Source organism: Diorhabda carinulata, chromosome 1 (genome assembly GCF_026250575.1).
Source record: "Diorhabda carinulata isolate Delta chromosome 1, icDioCari1.1, whole genome shotgun sequence".
NCBI lineage: Eukaryota > Metazoa > Arthropoda > Insecta > Coleoptera > Chrysomelidae > Diorhabda > Diorhabda carinulata.
The window spans coordinates 4,839,425-4,858,801 of NC_079460.1; the positions used below are offsets into that span (position 1 = coordinate 4,839,425).

Sequence of the window (19,377 nt, forward strand, 5' to 3'; positions counted from 1 at the left end):
AGTAGTGTACAACTTTCTGAATCGATTATAAACATGTTTTAAACAATTATCAATGTCCTTGGGTTATAGCGGCTTCGCACAATGGTTGATGGCCAACTACCATCTTGATGACGTCGATGTCTGTAGAAAATTTTAATTTTCCATTTTCATTAGATAAAAATAACAAAAAATCATATTTTTGATTATAAATAAGATAAATCATAACCAAATTATTGTCTATTAATATCAGTTTTAATACTACCAGGAGTTTTGGGTCTAAATTCCAACCTAAGCTTCATGTTCGATGTGAATTTATTCGTTCCCTTATCGGATGTTACATTGAAAGATCAATATATAAATTCTGTTGAGTCAGAAAACTGGTGGATATTAATCAAACCGAAAATGATGTAGAACGGGACGTGTTCGGTTCGAAGGATATGTGATATGATAATGGAAGCGCAACTCTTGAAGGAGATCTTTTCAAACAAGATCAACCCTTAAAGTATTGTTAAGTACTCAAAAGAAAAAAATATAGCTACGATGGAAAATTAAGTTAAAGTTCGACTACAGAGTGTCTCGAGCTAATCGTGAAAATAATTTTCAATATTTATCAATTATTCAAAAAAAATTTAGAATTGTTGATATAACATTAGTCCAAATCAACTAACTTGTCCTCTTCTTCTCTAGTCAGCTATTTCCGTATTCTTCTTCTTTCTTCTTTTGCCTCTTCTTTTGTTTTGTTTCCGTTTCGCTTATCTCCTAACCATCTCAAGTGTTGTCTTCTCCTCTATTATCTTTCTCAGTATCTTCATTTGACGCGTTATTATTTTCAGCTTCTTGGTTAACACCCAGAGTTCGCAGCTATAGATAACCATTGGCAGTAGAACTGAATCGTTGATTTCTGTACGATTTATTATTTTTTCTTCTCTTAAAAATTACTTTGTAGAGTGTGGTTGAGGAGTTCTTGGTCTCATATATATTCGCTTATGGCGTCATTGACAAGTCTTCACAAAAAGTTACGATCTTCGATCCATTTTATTTTAGTAGAGCTCGAATGACCACTGAATCAAGTTGGTTGAGAAAAAGTCTCAAATTGAGTTTCGCGGTTTTCATTAAAAATTGTTTTGCTGTGGACAAAAATATTAAGAAGATGATCCACGTGCGTGAAGTATTGGGACAGTTACTACTACAGAAAACATTGAATTAGTGGAGTAATTTGTTCTAAGCGACCGACGCCTGAAAACAAAAAGAATTGCATTACACCAGTATTTCCAAAACAAGGATTCTACATGAGCAGAATCAGCGTCGAGTAGAATATTCTGAGCGATTCCTAGAGCTTTGCCACGATGACCAAGAAAATGTTATCCAGTCAATTACAACGTAAGACCTTTCTTTGTGACCTTTGTTTGTATTTGTGGTCATCCGCATCACTATTTTATTTCAACAGCTGCTATACAGGGCGTTCCGACACTTGATGACGTGAAAATAATGCAGCGACATGAAAAAATTTCCTTTTTGAGTTATAGAGCCCTAAAGTTTCTAAATAAGAACTTATATTTAAGTATATTTTCTAAATTATACATTCGAACATTATGAATGATTAACAATCTGCAACTTTTACAGGGACAACCTGTACAATCTTAAAATAGCAAAATGAATTATTCAATCGATTTTTGAATAAAAAGGTACTCGTTGTTAAACTCGATCAAATTTATGGTTTGGGAGATATTTAGATTTTTAGATCGTTGAAAACCGTTCGTCATAAAGAGACATTCTGAAGAAAATTATCATAAATTGTGTTCTTACATAGGGAAGAAATTGAAATGTAGAATTTCTAGATATCTAATCCAGTTTAAAAATAAAAGAATGGATAGTTTTGAAAAATAGAAAATTTCAATGCATCAATTGTTTGCTGAGTAGTAATTTCTTCACCATCTCTATTTATAGAACGAAATGATGGATATTCTTTTTCTTACAACGGAACGAACATAGTGAGAGAGCCAATCGAGAAAAGTTTTTCGATTGATCCATTTCGTGGTCACGTTCACCGTTATCTGCATAACCGAACTGTCAATATACACTTCGACAAATGGAAAATAAATGTAGAGCGAATTGCAGACACAATAGAATTTCGTTTAACTCCATTTTATGTCTTTGTATCCTGGGATGAAACTTTGCCGTTGCATCGGTCGGTTCGATCTAATACTACAAACAAATGAAAATCTTTGTTCGCACTGAAATCGTAGATTCTTTCATCGATTCCTGATGCGGTTGAATGCCGTGTTTCACATCTGTGGAAATAGAAAATTCACATGTACATTTGTTCATTTTTATATGAAGTTAAACTGCAACTGTTGAAAAATCACAGAGAGGATCGATACTTGCAGAAAATAAGCAATCAGAGGAAACAACTTTCTATTGATTAAATATTGAAGTGATACAAATCATGTTCACAATTTTGTACTTTATCAATAAAATAACAGAAATGATTAGATTAAAGTATTCTCCATGATGCTGGTTTTATCTCCAAGCAAGTTTTTCTTTGTGACTTACTAACTAACTTATAGTACTGGTCAAAAGTTTTTATTCGATCTATTATTTATCACAATCCAAGAGATTGAAAGGTATAATGATGGATGATAATGATAGTTTGCTTGATACATAACAAATAAAAACAATACGATCAATTTTGATATATACAGGGTGTCCTACAACGAGTTAAAACTATCTTTATATGGCAAAATACTTATGTAAAATTATGAAAATTTCCAGGGTTGGGTTTTCGGATACGATCTTTTCTAAACTAAAATATTTTTAAACTGTAACGTTATGTTATATAGAACACCCTGTATATTAATACATTTTTGGAATTTACCTAAAATTTTAATATACTTTTGTCTAAAAAATGTTTTCTAAAAATGCATACTTTTTGAATTATTAACTTTTTGGTAAAAAATTTTACCCTTGCATTCCCTTATAAATTATTTTTTACGAGGATACCCTTAAAGATATTAAAATGGCTTCTAATGGGTTTTCTTGAGCAAAATAAGACGTATTTAAATCTATTTTGGACAATTTTTCATTTCATACGGGGTGTGTATAAAAAGTGTTCAAAGTTTAACTTCATAAATATCAAATCTCTTTATTTTTTCAAATACAACCACCCGGTTTTTTTCGATTTGAATGCATTCAGGGTTGAAAAAAATGGCAAATTCATGTATACTTTCCCGAACTTAAACCTATCCAGATATTAAATGTTTTCTGTAAATTTTGAAACGTTGTATAGAAACAATTCCAAAATTCAACTATCGGATAAATAAATTATCTAGTAAAATGCTTAAAATGGAAAATATATTAATAATAAATACGCTACAAAACATAAAGTAAATGATTGAAATTAGGAAAACAATAGACGCTGTCCACAATTTTTCATTCTGAAGCAGTTAAAATCCAGCTTTACTCCAAAAAAATCTCATGCTCTACCCATTATTTCAGATGTTATATTCATTATATATTGTGTTTTAGAATCATTTAACTTTTTAATTGCATTTCTTTTGTAGTTGTAACGTTTAATGTGAACTAAAAATTTAATTTGAACAAACATAACTCTACGTTCCAGGTCAGAATTTATTTCGGGAATAGTTACAACGTGTTAAATGTTGAACGCAATCATTTAAATTGGAATTTTTTCGTTAAAACATCGTTCTATTAGGTATCCATTCAATTTAAATGTAATTATAATTTTTATAATAGAAAATAGAAGTTCACGTAAAGGTCGCAAATCTATATTTCAACGTTAAACAGGATCAACCACAGAAAACTCTAAAAACATTTTGATGAATTGAAATGAACACTTAATCTTATCCAATCACCTAAGACCTCTTAAGAGGACTCCAATCGAAAGTTCAGAGACCTAAAGCAAAATTTATCAATTGAAATGATGCAAGATCGACAATTTAGCCTCGTAGTGCAACTTCCAACACTTCAGACAATAACTGTTGGGAAATTGAAAATCTGGGTCACATTTAATAGAAAAATGAACCAACTCAAGTAAGATACATCAATTAATCTTAAGGACTAACAACAATTCAGCTTCTCAAAGCGATTTCAATCGTTTAAGCCAAATATACCTAAAACTTGATGACTTGAGTCACATTCATCAATTAACCTCAAACACTATTGACAATTCAGCTTCTCAAACCAACTCAGCCTCTCGAAGCAACTTCAATCCCTTAAGCCAAATCTGCCTAGCAATTGATGATGTAAGTCACATCTAATGGAGGAATGAGCTATTTCAAGCAAGATATATCAGTTAACTTAAAGCACTAACAGCGATCCAGCTTCTCAAGGCAAGTTGCATGGTAAATTTAACTACCCAAGGCAAGATTTGTGGATAAGTATATGGAAAAATTGACAATTTTGACTGTATCAATTATTCTCAAACATCTTATGGATTAACCTGTGAAAAAATTGACAATTCAGACTTTGAAGTCACATCAAACCAAGAATAAGCTGAAGCAAACTATATCAAATAACAAAAACTTAGCAATCTAAGTTATATATCAATTGATCTGAGGCAATATCGATAAGTCTCAATGAATCTTCAACCACATAAGGCAAGATTTATGGATCTCAAAAATTGTCGACTTATCTTTTCAATTTACATTTAATCAAATTATTTGTCACTTCAAGCAAGATATTTAAATTAATAGCTCCTCAAAGCAAATCACATCATAGATTCAACAGCTTGAGGTTATATTTGTGGATTAACCTATAGGAAAATTGACAATTGTCACTCTGAACTATCATTAAATCAAAGAATCAGCTACCACAAGTTACATATATCTATTAACCTTCGGTAAGATGGCTAATCTAGTCTGCAATGTCTAGTCTAGTCTAAACTATCTGCAATGGACTTTATCAATTAACCAGAAACACGATTAATATTTCAGTTTTTTATGGGAACATGGATCCATAGTTCTGCATCTGCAAACAAAATGTCAATTAACCTTGGGTAAAATCAATATTTCGCTATCTTCAACTATATAACCTTTGGAAATAAGTTATCTAAGGCAAAAAATATCGATATATCTATGGCAAAAGTGCCTGTTAAGGCCAAATCACATTAGTGAAGATTTGTTTGACTCAGATGCTTGTTTGGAAAAGAAAATGTTTAAGTCAGCATTAACTAAAGATTTGGCCTTAGACTTGGAAAGGAAATCACAGTGTCGAGGCTGAAAATTGAGCAAACATGATCTAGCGATATCAGAAAACACGGTGTTTTTTACCTACAGGTTGATATAGATATTTCAATAAATGTGAATAAAATTGTCAATTATATTTTACAGAATATTTCTTATTTATGATGATCATTTTGTGTATATTAACATAAAGATGATGAAATAGTACATTTTATTATGTATATAAACCTGAAACTGCTGGATATTATCACAGTTCATGAAACTATTATAATAAAACAAGTTACCATTCAACTTTGGTCTGTTAAACTTCCATTAAAACTTTGGTCATTTGCTTACGAATTTGAAATAGAACTGCTCCACAAAAAAATTCAATCATTCTCAGTGAAATTACTGAATTATTCACTATGATGAACTTAGGTGTATTACTGATTTTATAAGAGCAATTCGGCTGGCTTTAAGCCAAGTTTTTAAGCAATCCCTCTTTATTTTTTGGTGTCTAGCTATTCGTCTAAAATTTTTGATTAAACCCACCGACAGTACTAAATTCTCAGTTCATAGTCCCAAAAAGTACAAAATCGTCCGAATTTGTTTTAAAACTAGCTCCATTAGTGGAAAATTAACGTCAATGCTAGTAAATCAGTGAAAATAACATTACCAAAATGCCAAGTACTTAGGGTTGCATTTAGATGGAAAACTTACATGAAAGACACATGTCAAAAGCAATAGAAAACCATGAAATTAAGAAATATGCAATAGCTACTTCCGGAAAGATTAGTTGAGACTCGAAAATGAATTGCTTCTCTACCATACCAATTTGGTCTTATGGAATAGAACCTTCAAATACGAACATACTCCAATCATTCCAATCTAAAACACTCCGATGTTAAGAAGAGCCTCCTGGTATGCTACTAACCAAACAATTGATAACAATCTGAACATTCCACTAATCAAAGATTATAGTAAATACTCCAAAGGTACGAACAGAACATGTGGGTCGCTGTGGAGGTATAGATCGCGGTCGCTATTGCGATCGACATCCATGTAAATCAAATATATTGTGGTTAACCAGGCCTAAAATAACAGATAAGTCACGGTGGAGGTGCATCGCGGTGCCATCCAGGAGGTCTATAGCGATGCTTCGATACCATCCAGCGAGGCTTTCGAAAACAAAACTCATTTGGATACGAGCAGAAAATTGGTTGGTAGATGTCACAAGTTAAGCCGCGGTCGATGTCGACTGAACATAGCGAGGAGGTCACTGACGCTGTCATTGCAACTCAAACCATTGAAGATTGATGTGTGTCAATAAAAACAGAGATACCCTGTATTTCGTGCAATGTTGTTTGATACAAGTTCGGATAGTGATGAAACGTCAGCTTCAACTAACTGCTGCATGATAAGAAATCTACTTAACAAGCGGTTTTCAGTTCACCCAATAAATAGAAGAAGAAACAGTTTAGTGGAATACCACCACCTTTTCAGTGAGTTAAGAAACGACCCCAATTTATTTCATTCCTACATGAGGATGACCCCAGAACGAACCAATCACAGCAAAGCAGCCAGTTAAACCGCGTGGTAAGCATCGATGTGAATCAAATGAGTTATAGAAGTATCGCTGAAGACCTCCTAGATGACACCATGATGCACCTCCACCGCGTCACTACTCTAGTGACTTATAGACAATTCACTTATTGCTCTGCTCATAGAGTAGAATGTAGAAGTGCTGTATATTGAGAAAAAAAATGTTAAAGACCTTTCTATTGAGTGTATTATACTGAATACATGTCTGTTACCGAATCTATACACTGTGCTTTCGCTTATGAACATTCGCATTTTCCATGTTAATATTCTACATTGTTCGCCATTCAATTTGAGACAAGAAAGTCGGTTCTTAAACTCCTAACTCGAATTTGAAAAGAAAATTGAAAAGATAAGCGAAATGGAATAATACGCTTCCAGAAAACGTTCTAAGTTCTAATACAAACTTCACAGAAGCTTAAATAACTGAAAGTTGGGATATTAAAGGAGTATGTAACTTCGTATCTGAAGTTAAGTGGTTAAATAAGCAAACGACAAACAAAGTGTTTTTTTCTTGATGTAACATTATTTTCTCCAATTCTTCCTATTTCGTTAATTATTATGAAGTAACTAACAAATAAACATAGTATAAATTTATCCAAGCAGCAATATTTGATCAACTATTTTGTTGCCATCCCATGTAGGAGCCCCCAGACTTGAACAACTAGACTTAGCTTGGACCAACGCTGGGCCTTGGCTATGACAAACAATGGCCTAAGCCTGGTATCAGTCTGGGTAACTTAGCTCCGGCCATTTTATAGTCTCTATGTAACCTTACCTCGGCCATCCCATATTCATCAAAGTCTTGCTGAACTCTGGGTAACCCGACCTCGGCCATCCTATAGTCAGACAGTCAAATAGAAATATGTCATAAAAATATTTTATTAACAATATATCTGTTTTTACAAGCAACCAGCCTGGTCCAGGTTTGCAGACCAGTCTTGGGTTTATCTAAGTAACCAGGTCTAATCCAGGCTTATAAACCAAGCGAGGAACATTGTTATCATCCCGAGTCCCACCAAATCTGGGCCATTAACGGCTTCCAAGCTAGGTCCAGAGTTGTACATACTTGGCCCAAGTCTGAGCCTATATTGGTTCCATCGTAAAATCCTTTATGGGATTACTACTTTCTGAAAGAAAATGTTGGGATGGCGATATCCATAATTAGGCCCATATCCTTCAAGGTCTGCCTGCTAATCTTCTGGTGGTTAAATGTTTTTTTTTGGCCAGCCGACTTTGTTTCAACTGCTTAGGTTATTATGGGACGTACTGCAGTTGAGGGGGAATGTCGCGCAAACTTTCGGCGATTCTGGTGGTCTTGTTGGCATGCTTTTTCGTAGATGTAAGTATTGCTTGATGTTAAAGCTATTAGATAGTTGAAATTCATAACTTATTCTTTTATTTTATCGTCTATCGCTAAGTTGCAGTGTACTAGGTCTTTACTTATTGTCATAGACTTTGTCTTGTCGATGGAAATCCTCATTTTGAACTATTCTGTCAATTGGTTGTATTTGAAAGGCATTAGAAATTAGAAATTTTTAATTGAATTATCAATTTTCAGTTTCAATTTTTAGTTCTATTTGACTATTTCTTATAGTACGAGGATGGTCCTGGTACCTGGCCCAACAAAGATAAGATAATAGTTTTGAAAAAAAAATTTCTCTCTTTTTAGCTCCATACACTTTTACCAGAGATATCCATTATCTGCAGACATCACCTCTTCATTGTTGAAAAATCTTTGACCACCGAGCCATCTTTTCAAGTCTGGAAACAGAAAATAATCTGAGAAGATCAAATCTAGCGAATAGGGTGCATAAGGTAGCAATTCAAACTTTAATTCATCAATTTTGGCCATTGCAATAACGTGTGTTTGAGCTGGTGCATTATCTTGATGAAACGACACATTTTTCTTAGAAAAACTCGTCCGTTTTTGCTTGATTTCTTCGCTGAAACGTTGCAATAATACTCGCCGTTGATAGTTTTTCCTTTTTCAAGATAGTTAATGGAAATTATCCCACGCGCGTCTTAAAAAACCGACACCATGACCTTGCCTGCAGATGGAATGATTTCTGCCTTCATTGGAGTCGGTTCTCTCTCTTAAGTCCATGGTTTTGATTGTCCTTTTGTTTCAGTTGTGCAGTGATGAAACCACGTTTCATCCATTGTTATGAAATGTCCAAATTTTCAATTGATATTCGATGTACCACACTTTTCAGAATGCGTACTATGTCTGTTTCGCGCACTTTAAGTAGACGATCATCCACTACCGCTCTGTGGATTTTCTTCAAAATTTCTGGTAGTCATCACCTAATTTGGTCGGCCACTGCGTTGCTTGTCTTCTCAATTCGTACGGTCTCGTCTAAATTTTGCTACCCAATATTTTACTGTTGATATTGAAGGAGCTGACTCACCCAGAGTACAATCTAGCTTGATTTTTATATTGGTTGGGCTAACACCTTTCAAATAAAAGTTTTGTATCACCTAACGATGACCAATTTTTTTCTATTCACTATTAATGGCTAACAAACATATATCAAACCACGTGGCGTCTTTAAACTTGAAACATATGCTGTATAGATTGTGTAATTTCTATTACAAGCAATACTTTCATCTTTAGGTCAGGCCAGGTACTCCTGGAACAACAATCTGAGGGATAACTCATAATTTTAAATTTTCGTTTCACGTTTTTCATTGTCTAATTGAAAAACAACTATGCTTTGTTTGGGAATCATATAAATAAAAAAATGAGGCCTCTTGTGGAGCCCCTCTGGACCTGGGACCAGGGCAATCTGCCCCTTCTCTCGGTGGTTCATTCATTCATTAAAATTTTTTTCTTCCTCGCTACTTTTTTCTAATCGTATAAACAAGAAACTAAAAGAATAAAAACTACTAGATAGATATATGAGTGATTTAATTACAAACAGAAAAAGAAATTTACAGAGTACATTCCTTGGTGTTGAGTAAATTACACCTTAACTGAAAAAAGCGTTACCATTTTGTACATTATTCAAAACTAAACGGCCAGACAGGTCGATATTTAAACTATGCTATGACACAAAAGTTTCTCTCTTCACGTGACAGTCAATTTTTCACATCACGCGATATCCTTCACAAAAAACTCAATTATCAAAACATGAGCAATTCGTTTTAAAACGTTTCTTTTTTTCTGTTTTCGTTTTTATTCCATGCGCAAGTTTTTATATTTGCTCACTTGAGCATCTCAACAAAACGAGATGCTCATTTCATATGTAACAGCTCTTTTCGTGTCCACAAGTTCCAAATTCAATGTCCTAATAATTGTCTGGAGATGGTATTTCATACAACCACATAACGATGGGGGTTGTTCATAAAATAAAATTTCCAAAGAATTTCAGAAGCTGTTAGGCGGGAATTTGGCGTGTAACCTGGCACTCTTTCTCCCATTTCCAGCCCTTACAACGTTTATTCTTGTCTTGGTATCCAAGAAAGATGAAACTTTCATATGATTCTAACACCAAAGACGTCCAACATTCTAGCTGGGGATCATTTTCCTAAGAAGTAATTGCGGCAGTAAGATCGAAGAGTGATGCTCCAAAACCTCACCATCAGTATCAACATTTTAGAAGATCGCTTAGGTTATGCCAAAGTGGGTCCAGAAAATGTTGACGGATGATAACAAACAGCAACGTTTAGAAGCGTCCTTCAGTGATTACCATCCCTTACCTGAATCAAATAATAAATTGGGAGGGACCCATTGCACAACCGATAAAGATCTGATGATTATGCGTATCTGACTACAGGGGTAGATCAAGGAGTTTGAGAAAGATTATTAACACTAAACGTGTTTGCAGACCAAGATCTTCCAACAATTCCTTCTGTTAGCGATTCAACTACCTACCTAACAAATTGAAAGAATTTTTGGCACAAGGAATAAAATCTGCTGGATGAATGATTATTTTGATGCGTATCTGAAAGCCTGAATATATACCTGACATATTGTTTGCATTATTATATGATTAACCAAGAAATTCATTTGATTCATTTGATTCAAAGAATTATTTTCTAGAGGTTCAGTTAGTTTAAAACGCTTTGAACACGTGTTATTTGATCTATTGAAAAAATATTATCTCACTCATAGATTAAAGAGTAAATTGATGGACTGAATTATAATAAACTGAAAAAATTGTTAACTTCATTCAAGGGAAAAATCTTGGCTTAAGAAAATTTTTTGTTTCAAGATTTTTTCTCTTGAGTATACTGTTTTTTCCGTGTATATATTTTTTGAACAAACTAATTTTTGTCTACTGTTTTTTCCCATCCCAATTATACCACCTTGAGCCTCAATGGTCTAGAAATGAATCCATCACTGATATTACTTGACACACTTTTTGAGGCTGAGAATTACTACTATTGAATTTTAAGATATCTTCTCGTTTTGCATTCAAATCAGTCAATAAATAAATCTAATAGGTGTAATATATCCAGGTGAAATTTGAAATCCGATTTTTGAACGAGGGAAAAAGTATTAAATGCAAAACCGTTTTGATTTTCCATCGTCACGTTCACACTTAAATCACGGCTGTCGTCTCAATGGAAACTTAAATATTCATGAGCGGTATATACCCCTCAAGCTATTCTGAAACCTTATTCACGACCGAGAGGTGAGAGGACGCTCTTAGTCCTACAAGATCTAATAACTCGGCCAAGGAAACGAAATTTATTCACCCTATAGCAACTGGAACACTGTTTTTTTTCTTTCCACGATAGAAACCACGCGAAGCCTTCTTAATTGATATGTGATGAATGTATTCAAAGTTAGAGGTGAAAAAAATCAGTTTATTGCTTATCCTTTGAACGGTAGATGATGATGAATAATAATTTTTTATCATTTTTCTAGTAAGTCTTAACATAGTACGAACAATTGAAGTAATTAATCTCCTATTCAAATATTGTATCTAAAAATTATCAGTCTGCTTCGTTATTGACACCTGCCGAAGCATCTAACTTAAGTATAATTATTCCAATATCAATTGCAGATTATAAAAAACCCCTACCGAAAATTTTGTTTGATCTACCATAGGCATAGATACCTCATTTTATAAATTTATTATTTTCTTAAATATTTTGAAAAATATGTTCATTTATCCGAGGGAGTTTGGTTTTTTGTACCCAATTCTGGAAAACGAAATTTCAAAGCAAAAACCATAAAGGAAATTGCAAATAAAACAAAAGGATACAAACATTTCAATTCCAAATTATCTTGTGATTAGTTTGTTTATATAAAGTATGAACAATGTTTTTATGATCAAGATCTAAAATGAAAATGCAGTTAACATTAAATTTATCATAGTTTTTATCAAAAAAATTAGCATTACAAATATTTTTTTTTTAACACAACTAGGTTATGTTATTAACTTCTGAGGGTTTCTGACAGTATTTTGTAAGACCTTTTCTTGTGTTAGAGTTTCCTTCACCTCAAATATCTTTCCCAAGATATCCTCAATAATTTTTATTACTAATGTTTGTCACCTCTTGTAATCGACTAGTTTTATGAGCATCTCTGTGTATCCCATATTAAAATTAGCGATGTTTGTATCTAATTTACTGAACTTGTTTAACAAGTGGCATCAAAGATTTGAAAGCTTCCAAAAAAATGACTTCCTTGATGTTAAATACCAAAATAAATAGACAACCACAATTTAATTAAAATGTTTATCGAATATTGATTTCAAACTATGATTTCTCGTTACAGTAATAGCTCGTACCAGCTGGTTACGTGTCTACTGATATAATTAACATCCCAAAATTATATTTGTGGTTAATATCACACGTTCTGCTAAGCAGACGTTGTTCTACCAATTGGAATTACCATCAGTGGAATATCGTTCTAACTAGTTATAATCAATTAGCAGCATTGTCAATTTGGATACCTCATTACATCGAAAACGTCACTTGAAAAGGATATAATTTAATATTGTAAAATAGTAATTTCATAATTATGTTTACTTTGTTTTTTAAAAATTCAGATTCGAACTATAGCCCATCGTATTCTATGGTTTTGATTCAAGCTCTTTGTGAACTTGGTAGAACCATTTTTCAGATTGAAGTTCAAGAAATTATCGCAGTGTATTCTCAATAACTCTTTGCATTCAAATTTTTCCCTTACAAGAATTTTGTGACGGACCTGCATTAATAGTAATCTACAATGTCTCGACCAAAAGCTGGATTACGTTTACATATTGCCAAAGGGAAGATATTTATGATTTCACACTAACCACACACTGGTATAAGAAATTCCCAAGCGTACCCAGGGAATTTTCTAACCTTCTACAGAACCCAGAAGATATTCCAACTTTTTTAGCACTAGGTTCCACTCATTTGCTTCCAAAAATATCCCAGAATGATGACCGCACTCAGTACAGACCTATCACTTGCAGAATTTATGGGCACGTCAAGGAAAATAGAAAACCACATTGGTTAGAGGTTATTTCGTGGTAAATAACACAAAAAGGATAAATGCACATGCGCCAAATTAAAATATTCTTACGCATGTCTGAGGATACATTGGACGTTTTCAGAGCACGTTTAGGACTAGAAAGCTGTGCACCGCGAATCCACAATTTTAAACTGCGTATGAATCTGATGACAAAACGTGTTCAGGATTAGAAATCTGTGCACAGGAACGCACAATTTCAAACTGCGCATGAATCTAGTGACTGAATACGTTCAGGATTAGAAATCTGTAACAGCGAATGCACAATTTCAAACTGCGCATGTATCCGGGATCGGTAAATAATACCGGGTCTAGGTTGAGTAGTGCCTAAGTCATAATAATAATGATAATAACAATAAATATTATTATAAAATGATTTTGTTTTGTTACAGGCATTCGTCATGTTGACAGAGTATTGTAGAATCATATTGTTCATCTTAGTTAGTCCAATTCTAGCATCATCTATGGATACAAGTGAGTAATTAATATTTTTTATTAATATACCTTTTAAAATTTGAAGTTAACAACGTCGTTGAGCTGCTCATCATAATTAAATTGCTCGTATAAAATTCAACGCGCTTACGTTTTTTTTATCATCAAATTTTAGTACTTCAACTATAATTGGCCCTTTTGACGTGCTTTGAAGTAACAAATGAAAGATGAAGGGTTTCATGCATCAATTAGCATCTGAATAAAAGTGTATCTCTTATTAATTAGTACACCATTCAAAATATTCATAAAAAATAAATATTTTTATTAGAAATTTCAGCTTCCCGGATTATCTTGATGAAATTAACGGATATTTGGAAAAGTATTATATAGAAATCAAAAAACTAAAATTTTAACAAAATCTAATTAAAAGAAAAAATATCCAGTAGATCTGTCTTCGAGGACAATTCTCTATCTCGTGCGCGTGTTTTTAAGGGGTGTACGCGGTTTAGTGAGTCCCAAGAGCACTGAAGATGACCACCGCCCAGATCGCTCAGAAACAGTCACCAAAATGAACCAAATTGTGAGTGCAATGTGGAATGAGCATACGAATGATTGCAGAAGCTGTAAACGCCGATAAAGAAACGGTTAGAAAAATTCTGTGCTAAAAAATCTGACTCCTGAGACCAAAAGCTCTTGCGTCAACGGGTCTGCTCAGATTTCCTAGAAAAGATCCTGGACTAATGAGAAACATTATAACTTGCCACGAAACGTGAATTTTTCAATACGATAATGAAACAAAGCGACAATCGATGCATTTGAAGAGGCCTGAATCGCCCAGAATAATAAAACAACGATGTCCAAATCAAAATTCAAGGAAATGTTGATGGTTTTCTTTCGACATTATCGGTATCGCAATGACTGAATAGGTTCCAGAAGGTCAGACTGACAATCAGACTCACTATTTATCAGTTTTGGCAACACTGCTACAACGAGCTCGATTTTGCACCAGGACAACGCATCTCCAGTGTTCTAACACGCGCCGTACTCACCAGATTTAGAACCGTGTGACTTTTAATGTTTCCGAAAATGAAATCTGCTTTGAAAGAGATTTGAGTCGATGGAAGCGGTAAAGCTCCTAAAGGCACTAACCAAAGAAGACTTCCAGCACTGCTTCCATCAATGGAAAAAACGTATGGAAAGGTGTATGGCGAGGGGAGGGGTGTATATGAGGTACCTAGAGGATTTTTTATTACAATAGAATATTTTCCTTATCTCTTTATACCCAATCCAATCTTAAAAAATTTGATTCATATCATTTTTCGTAATTTCCTTTCCATCTGATTATTTACCTAATCATAAAATTCCAATATTTTTTGTTAAAGTAAATAAAGACAAACAACTTTCTATCGTATCCTAAAAATGTTATTTTCTACTATTTTTATTTCCACAAAGTTCCACTAATTTATTTCCGTTTTTAAATCCGAGTTTTCACGTTGTGGAGCTTTTACTTTGAAAAAGAATAGCTGGAACTTTTCACGATTCGAGTGTATTTATTTACACGTGATTTAAAGCCTACGAACGTCGCAGTTTTCGTTCCAATCAATTGGAATCTGGAGCACACGAAATATAAGAAATTGATAAATATATTATTATAATGTATCTAAATAGATCCTTAATGTTTCATCTTTTAAACGAAAGCTGTTTCATTTTCAACGCATTTCTTACGGTTTGTTTAATGGGAGTTTTTAATTGGAAAAAGATATCACATTATGTTTATTAAGCAAGAATAAATCGTTTACTAGTATACAAAGTGTAACATAGCCCAGGAGCATCAAATATTGAGCTAGAAAGGCATTTTAAGTGTTGTACAAGAGTTACCACTCAAAATTTGAGATGGCCAAATGAAAACTAATATTTATAATTGGATATACACTTTTGCATGCGTTTGAACCAATTGTCGAAACACTTTTTCTATTTTGATTGAAATATCTCCCAATCATGTGATTAGAGCGCTTCTTCAAGTGTAGAAAAGTATTGACTTTGCAATTTACTGTGGAATCATTGGGTGCCAATCAAAGAGCACTAGAAAACAAATGCTGGTGTACCATTTAGAATTTATCGTACTATGTTGCTCTAGTGGAACAGTGGCAACAACAATGTTCATAATTCCAAAAAACAGGCAACCATTTGCTTCAAATTGTTTCATGCGCGAACAACTTTGGCTCATCTTGAAAGACCCGTACAGTTTTTCACTATCCATTACTTCTATCAATGAACAATGGTAGTAGTATCTCTATCCAAACATGGAGCAATTCCTCACAGCTTGTTTCACATTGTCATTTGTGAAGATATTCTTCAATGTTCAAAAATCTCCACTATCTAAGCCTTCCATTAATGTACAATGTTTCTATTCAAGCTCTTTCAGTTAACAACTTCTCCCACGTTGTCATATATGGAGACATCCTCCAATGTTTCAAACTCTCCACAATGTAATCTTTTCATTAATGTACAATGTTTCTGTTCAACCTTGAAGCAATCTCTTCCAGTCAAGAACTGGTCCCACGTTGTCATATGTGGAAGTATTATTCAGTGTTTAAAACTCTCCACTATCCAGACCTTCCATTAGTAAACGATGTTTCTATTTAGATATGGAGTGATTTCTTTCAATTGAGAATTTGATTCACGCCATACGTAGAAATATTTTAAGAATTTTAAGCTTTGTTGATATATTTTCAATGTCTTCTATTAATTGGAAAGTAAATCCCGGTGTAGTAGTTCCAGTTTTGGGGTAGATAACTCCACTAAATCTGTACTGTCTCAATTCATCATTCCCTTCCAAATATCAGTTTACGTATTTAAAAAATCGTTTACTCAAATTAGCTGTACCCCAGGTGATTTATCAACGTCAGGGAGACAGTTAATGAACATAAAAACAATACTTACGAAAGGAGTTCCCTGGTCTTTTTAAAATGGGGGACTTTCACGAAATGGTAGTTGAATTAGTTCCACTTCGGAACTAAAGTAACACTTTAAACTTTTGATAAATGTTCTCCTCCAACTTCTCTAAAATAACGATATTATAATGTAGTGCTTGTGATCCGGAGTAATTCACGTCTTGCGAACTAGGAGGGTTTCCACGACTTCCGATTAAAATTTGAAATTCGTGAAGTTTCTCAGATGTTATATACAGTAGTTATGTGCTTTCCAAAAATATATTATTGAATTACATTTGTTAGAACAGTAAAATGCACAGCTGGTACCTTTTTGTATTCAATGAGCAGTATCCTATGTATTTTGATATAATAGAAATCACAAATAATTCAAAAAACAAGTATTTGAGTATATATAGTAAAACAAAATATATAAAATAATAATGAATAAATGAAGTTTGAGACAGCGGGGCATTTGGAGGCCAATGTTGGGAAAAACACGTCTCATTTGAAAGAAAATAAAGTGCTTGTCAAAAATAAATGAAATCAATGGCCAAATCGCATAAATTGAGCTTAGAATGGCTTCCACATCCACCATAGACTCCAGATCTATCTCTAGCGACTTTTTCCTGCTCTCGTACCTCAATAGGACTCTTGCTGGACATAGTATATGGAATATTATACCAATAAAAAGGTTATTGCCAAAATTAAAGTCTAATTTGAATCTAAAGACGAATCGTACTATAAAATGGTACCGAAGAATTGTATTTCTGCTATAATGCTAGCAAACCTGTGTATTATACTGTAAGCAATAATTATACTAATACTGAAGACTTTATTCACTACACTGACACTCACAATTACAATAATTGATCATTTTTTCCGGTTCGAAGAACCATTATGTAAGTTTGGTTACTTTGATCACTCTATATATTGTTTCGTCTTGTTCTGTTTGATTTTATTTCGGAAAAAGCGTGATAATATATATATAATAAGTGAATTACCGCCTTGCGGCAAACTGGTAAATGGAACTCACGCTTCAAAACGAGTAATATAAAACTCATTGTCAGTGTACCTACACGTTCTAGCACATGAAAAATGTCCATAATGGGAAATTCGTGTAGCGGCCGTTAAAGAAAATGACCAATTCGCCCTATGGCGTTATGAAAATACCACAAAACCGACTGCTCGTTTCCTTTTACTGCTACGACGTGATACAGAAATAACAGTCAACGTATATGCGTAGAAGTATAAGTCAAAGAATTTTTTATTTTTTAGTTAGACAAAGTTCTTTCTATGTCTGTTACATTAAAACAAGGAACGACCTGGGACGACAATGAACCCTGGAAGATATTGAGACATTGAGACGATAATTGACGTAGGGGGTAGTCAATTGAGGTGCAAAATCTCAAAAAACTTGTCAAGATTGAAAAATCTCACTCTTTGAGGTTTTTATGGTCATTGACTACTAATTTGATGACAAACTGACCTCCTTCACACCTCAACAACCACCTCCTTGCATCAAATAGCTCATTGTTCATAAAGCAATGTAGTTTTGTATTGATCTCATGGTTTCCGGGATCGCTAATAACGAATTTGATGCCAAATTTATAAAAACTCACCCCCTTAACCACCCACTCCAATAAGCGATGAAGCTACATATCTCTCACAAGGTTTCCGGGATCGCTCATTAAGAATTTGATGTTAAATTCACCAGAACTCTTCCCTTCAGCAGAAATCAACGCTTTTTGAGTATAACAATGAACATACATTCATATACCTGCATGGGTAGTCTTCAGGCAAAACTCAAATTACTTCTACTTATGACACAAAAGTTGTTGAAAGTACTAAAGTTCTTGAAGAAGGTAGACTACAAACTGGCCAAGATCAATTTCTGGTCCAATTTTGTAGGTTTTGGGCATAAATTGGGTATTTGGTTCTAGTGTGCGTTGCTAGTCAAACGCAGAAGCTTTTAGACTATGCACCATCCACCATACAGCTCGGACTTCGTTCTCATCGATTATCCTCTGTTCTTCAATCAAACTTAGGTGGCAACCGCTGCAAAATCACACATTGGAGGAGACTTCTTCGACTTCGAATGGAAATCGTCTTCAGAATTAGACAATATTATTAGCTTTCCAATTTAATAACATAAAAAATGTTTTCTTCCTGTGAAAAGTCTGGGTACATTAATTTTGGTACAACTCATATATTCAAATTGTGGTTTAACAAGATATAAATCAATTCTGAAGTATTGAGGAATTACATTTCTTCGAGAGCTTTTACAGTTGTTATTTGTACATTCTGTATAGTGATGGCAAAGAACAACTGGGATGAAAAATGAAAACTAATTAAATTTTCTATATTCCTTGGTGTATTTTTCATACAAATTAAACGTTTACGGCTTGAAGATTACAGAAAACATCTCGAATTCTTCGTTCTCAGAAATTATCATGATTAGCACGTTTTTCCATCTACCAACAAGAAATTTCCGACATCTTCTCGTTTTGGGGAATTACCATATCCGACGGTGTCTAAAAATTATAATAATTTAATTCAGTAATTCAATTTGTTCCTTTTGTTTTAAAAGAACGCCACCAGGAATTCAATGAAGGCCGACGAAACAATAAAAACATTGTTCTCCTGTACGCAGTAGCTGAAATTTCGCATAGGTATGTGAAAACACACAGAATGCGATAATATCTCTTTTTCAAGGAAAGCATAAACTTGTCACGACATGAAACTGGTGGTTGAGTTATAGGCCAAGCAACAAGGATGTGTAATT

At 33.7% G+C, this 19,377-nt stretch overlaps 1 protein-coding gene across 1 annotated transcript in view; it reads left to right on the plus strand.

Moving 5' to 3' along the window:
• Positions 1 to 19,377, plus strand: part of LOC130897524 (neuronal growth regulator 1-like) — a 103,487-nt gene that overhangs the window by 11,857 nt on the left and 72,253 nt on the right. The window contains exon 2 of the mRNA XM_057806431.1: positions 13,623 to 13,704. Coding sequence (XP_057662414.1) covers positions 13,632 to 13,704 — 73 coding nt within the window. The 5' untranslated portion in view covers positions 13,623 to 13,631. The remainder of the gene's footprint in view (positions 1 to 13,622; positions 13,705 to 19,377) is intronic.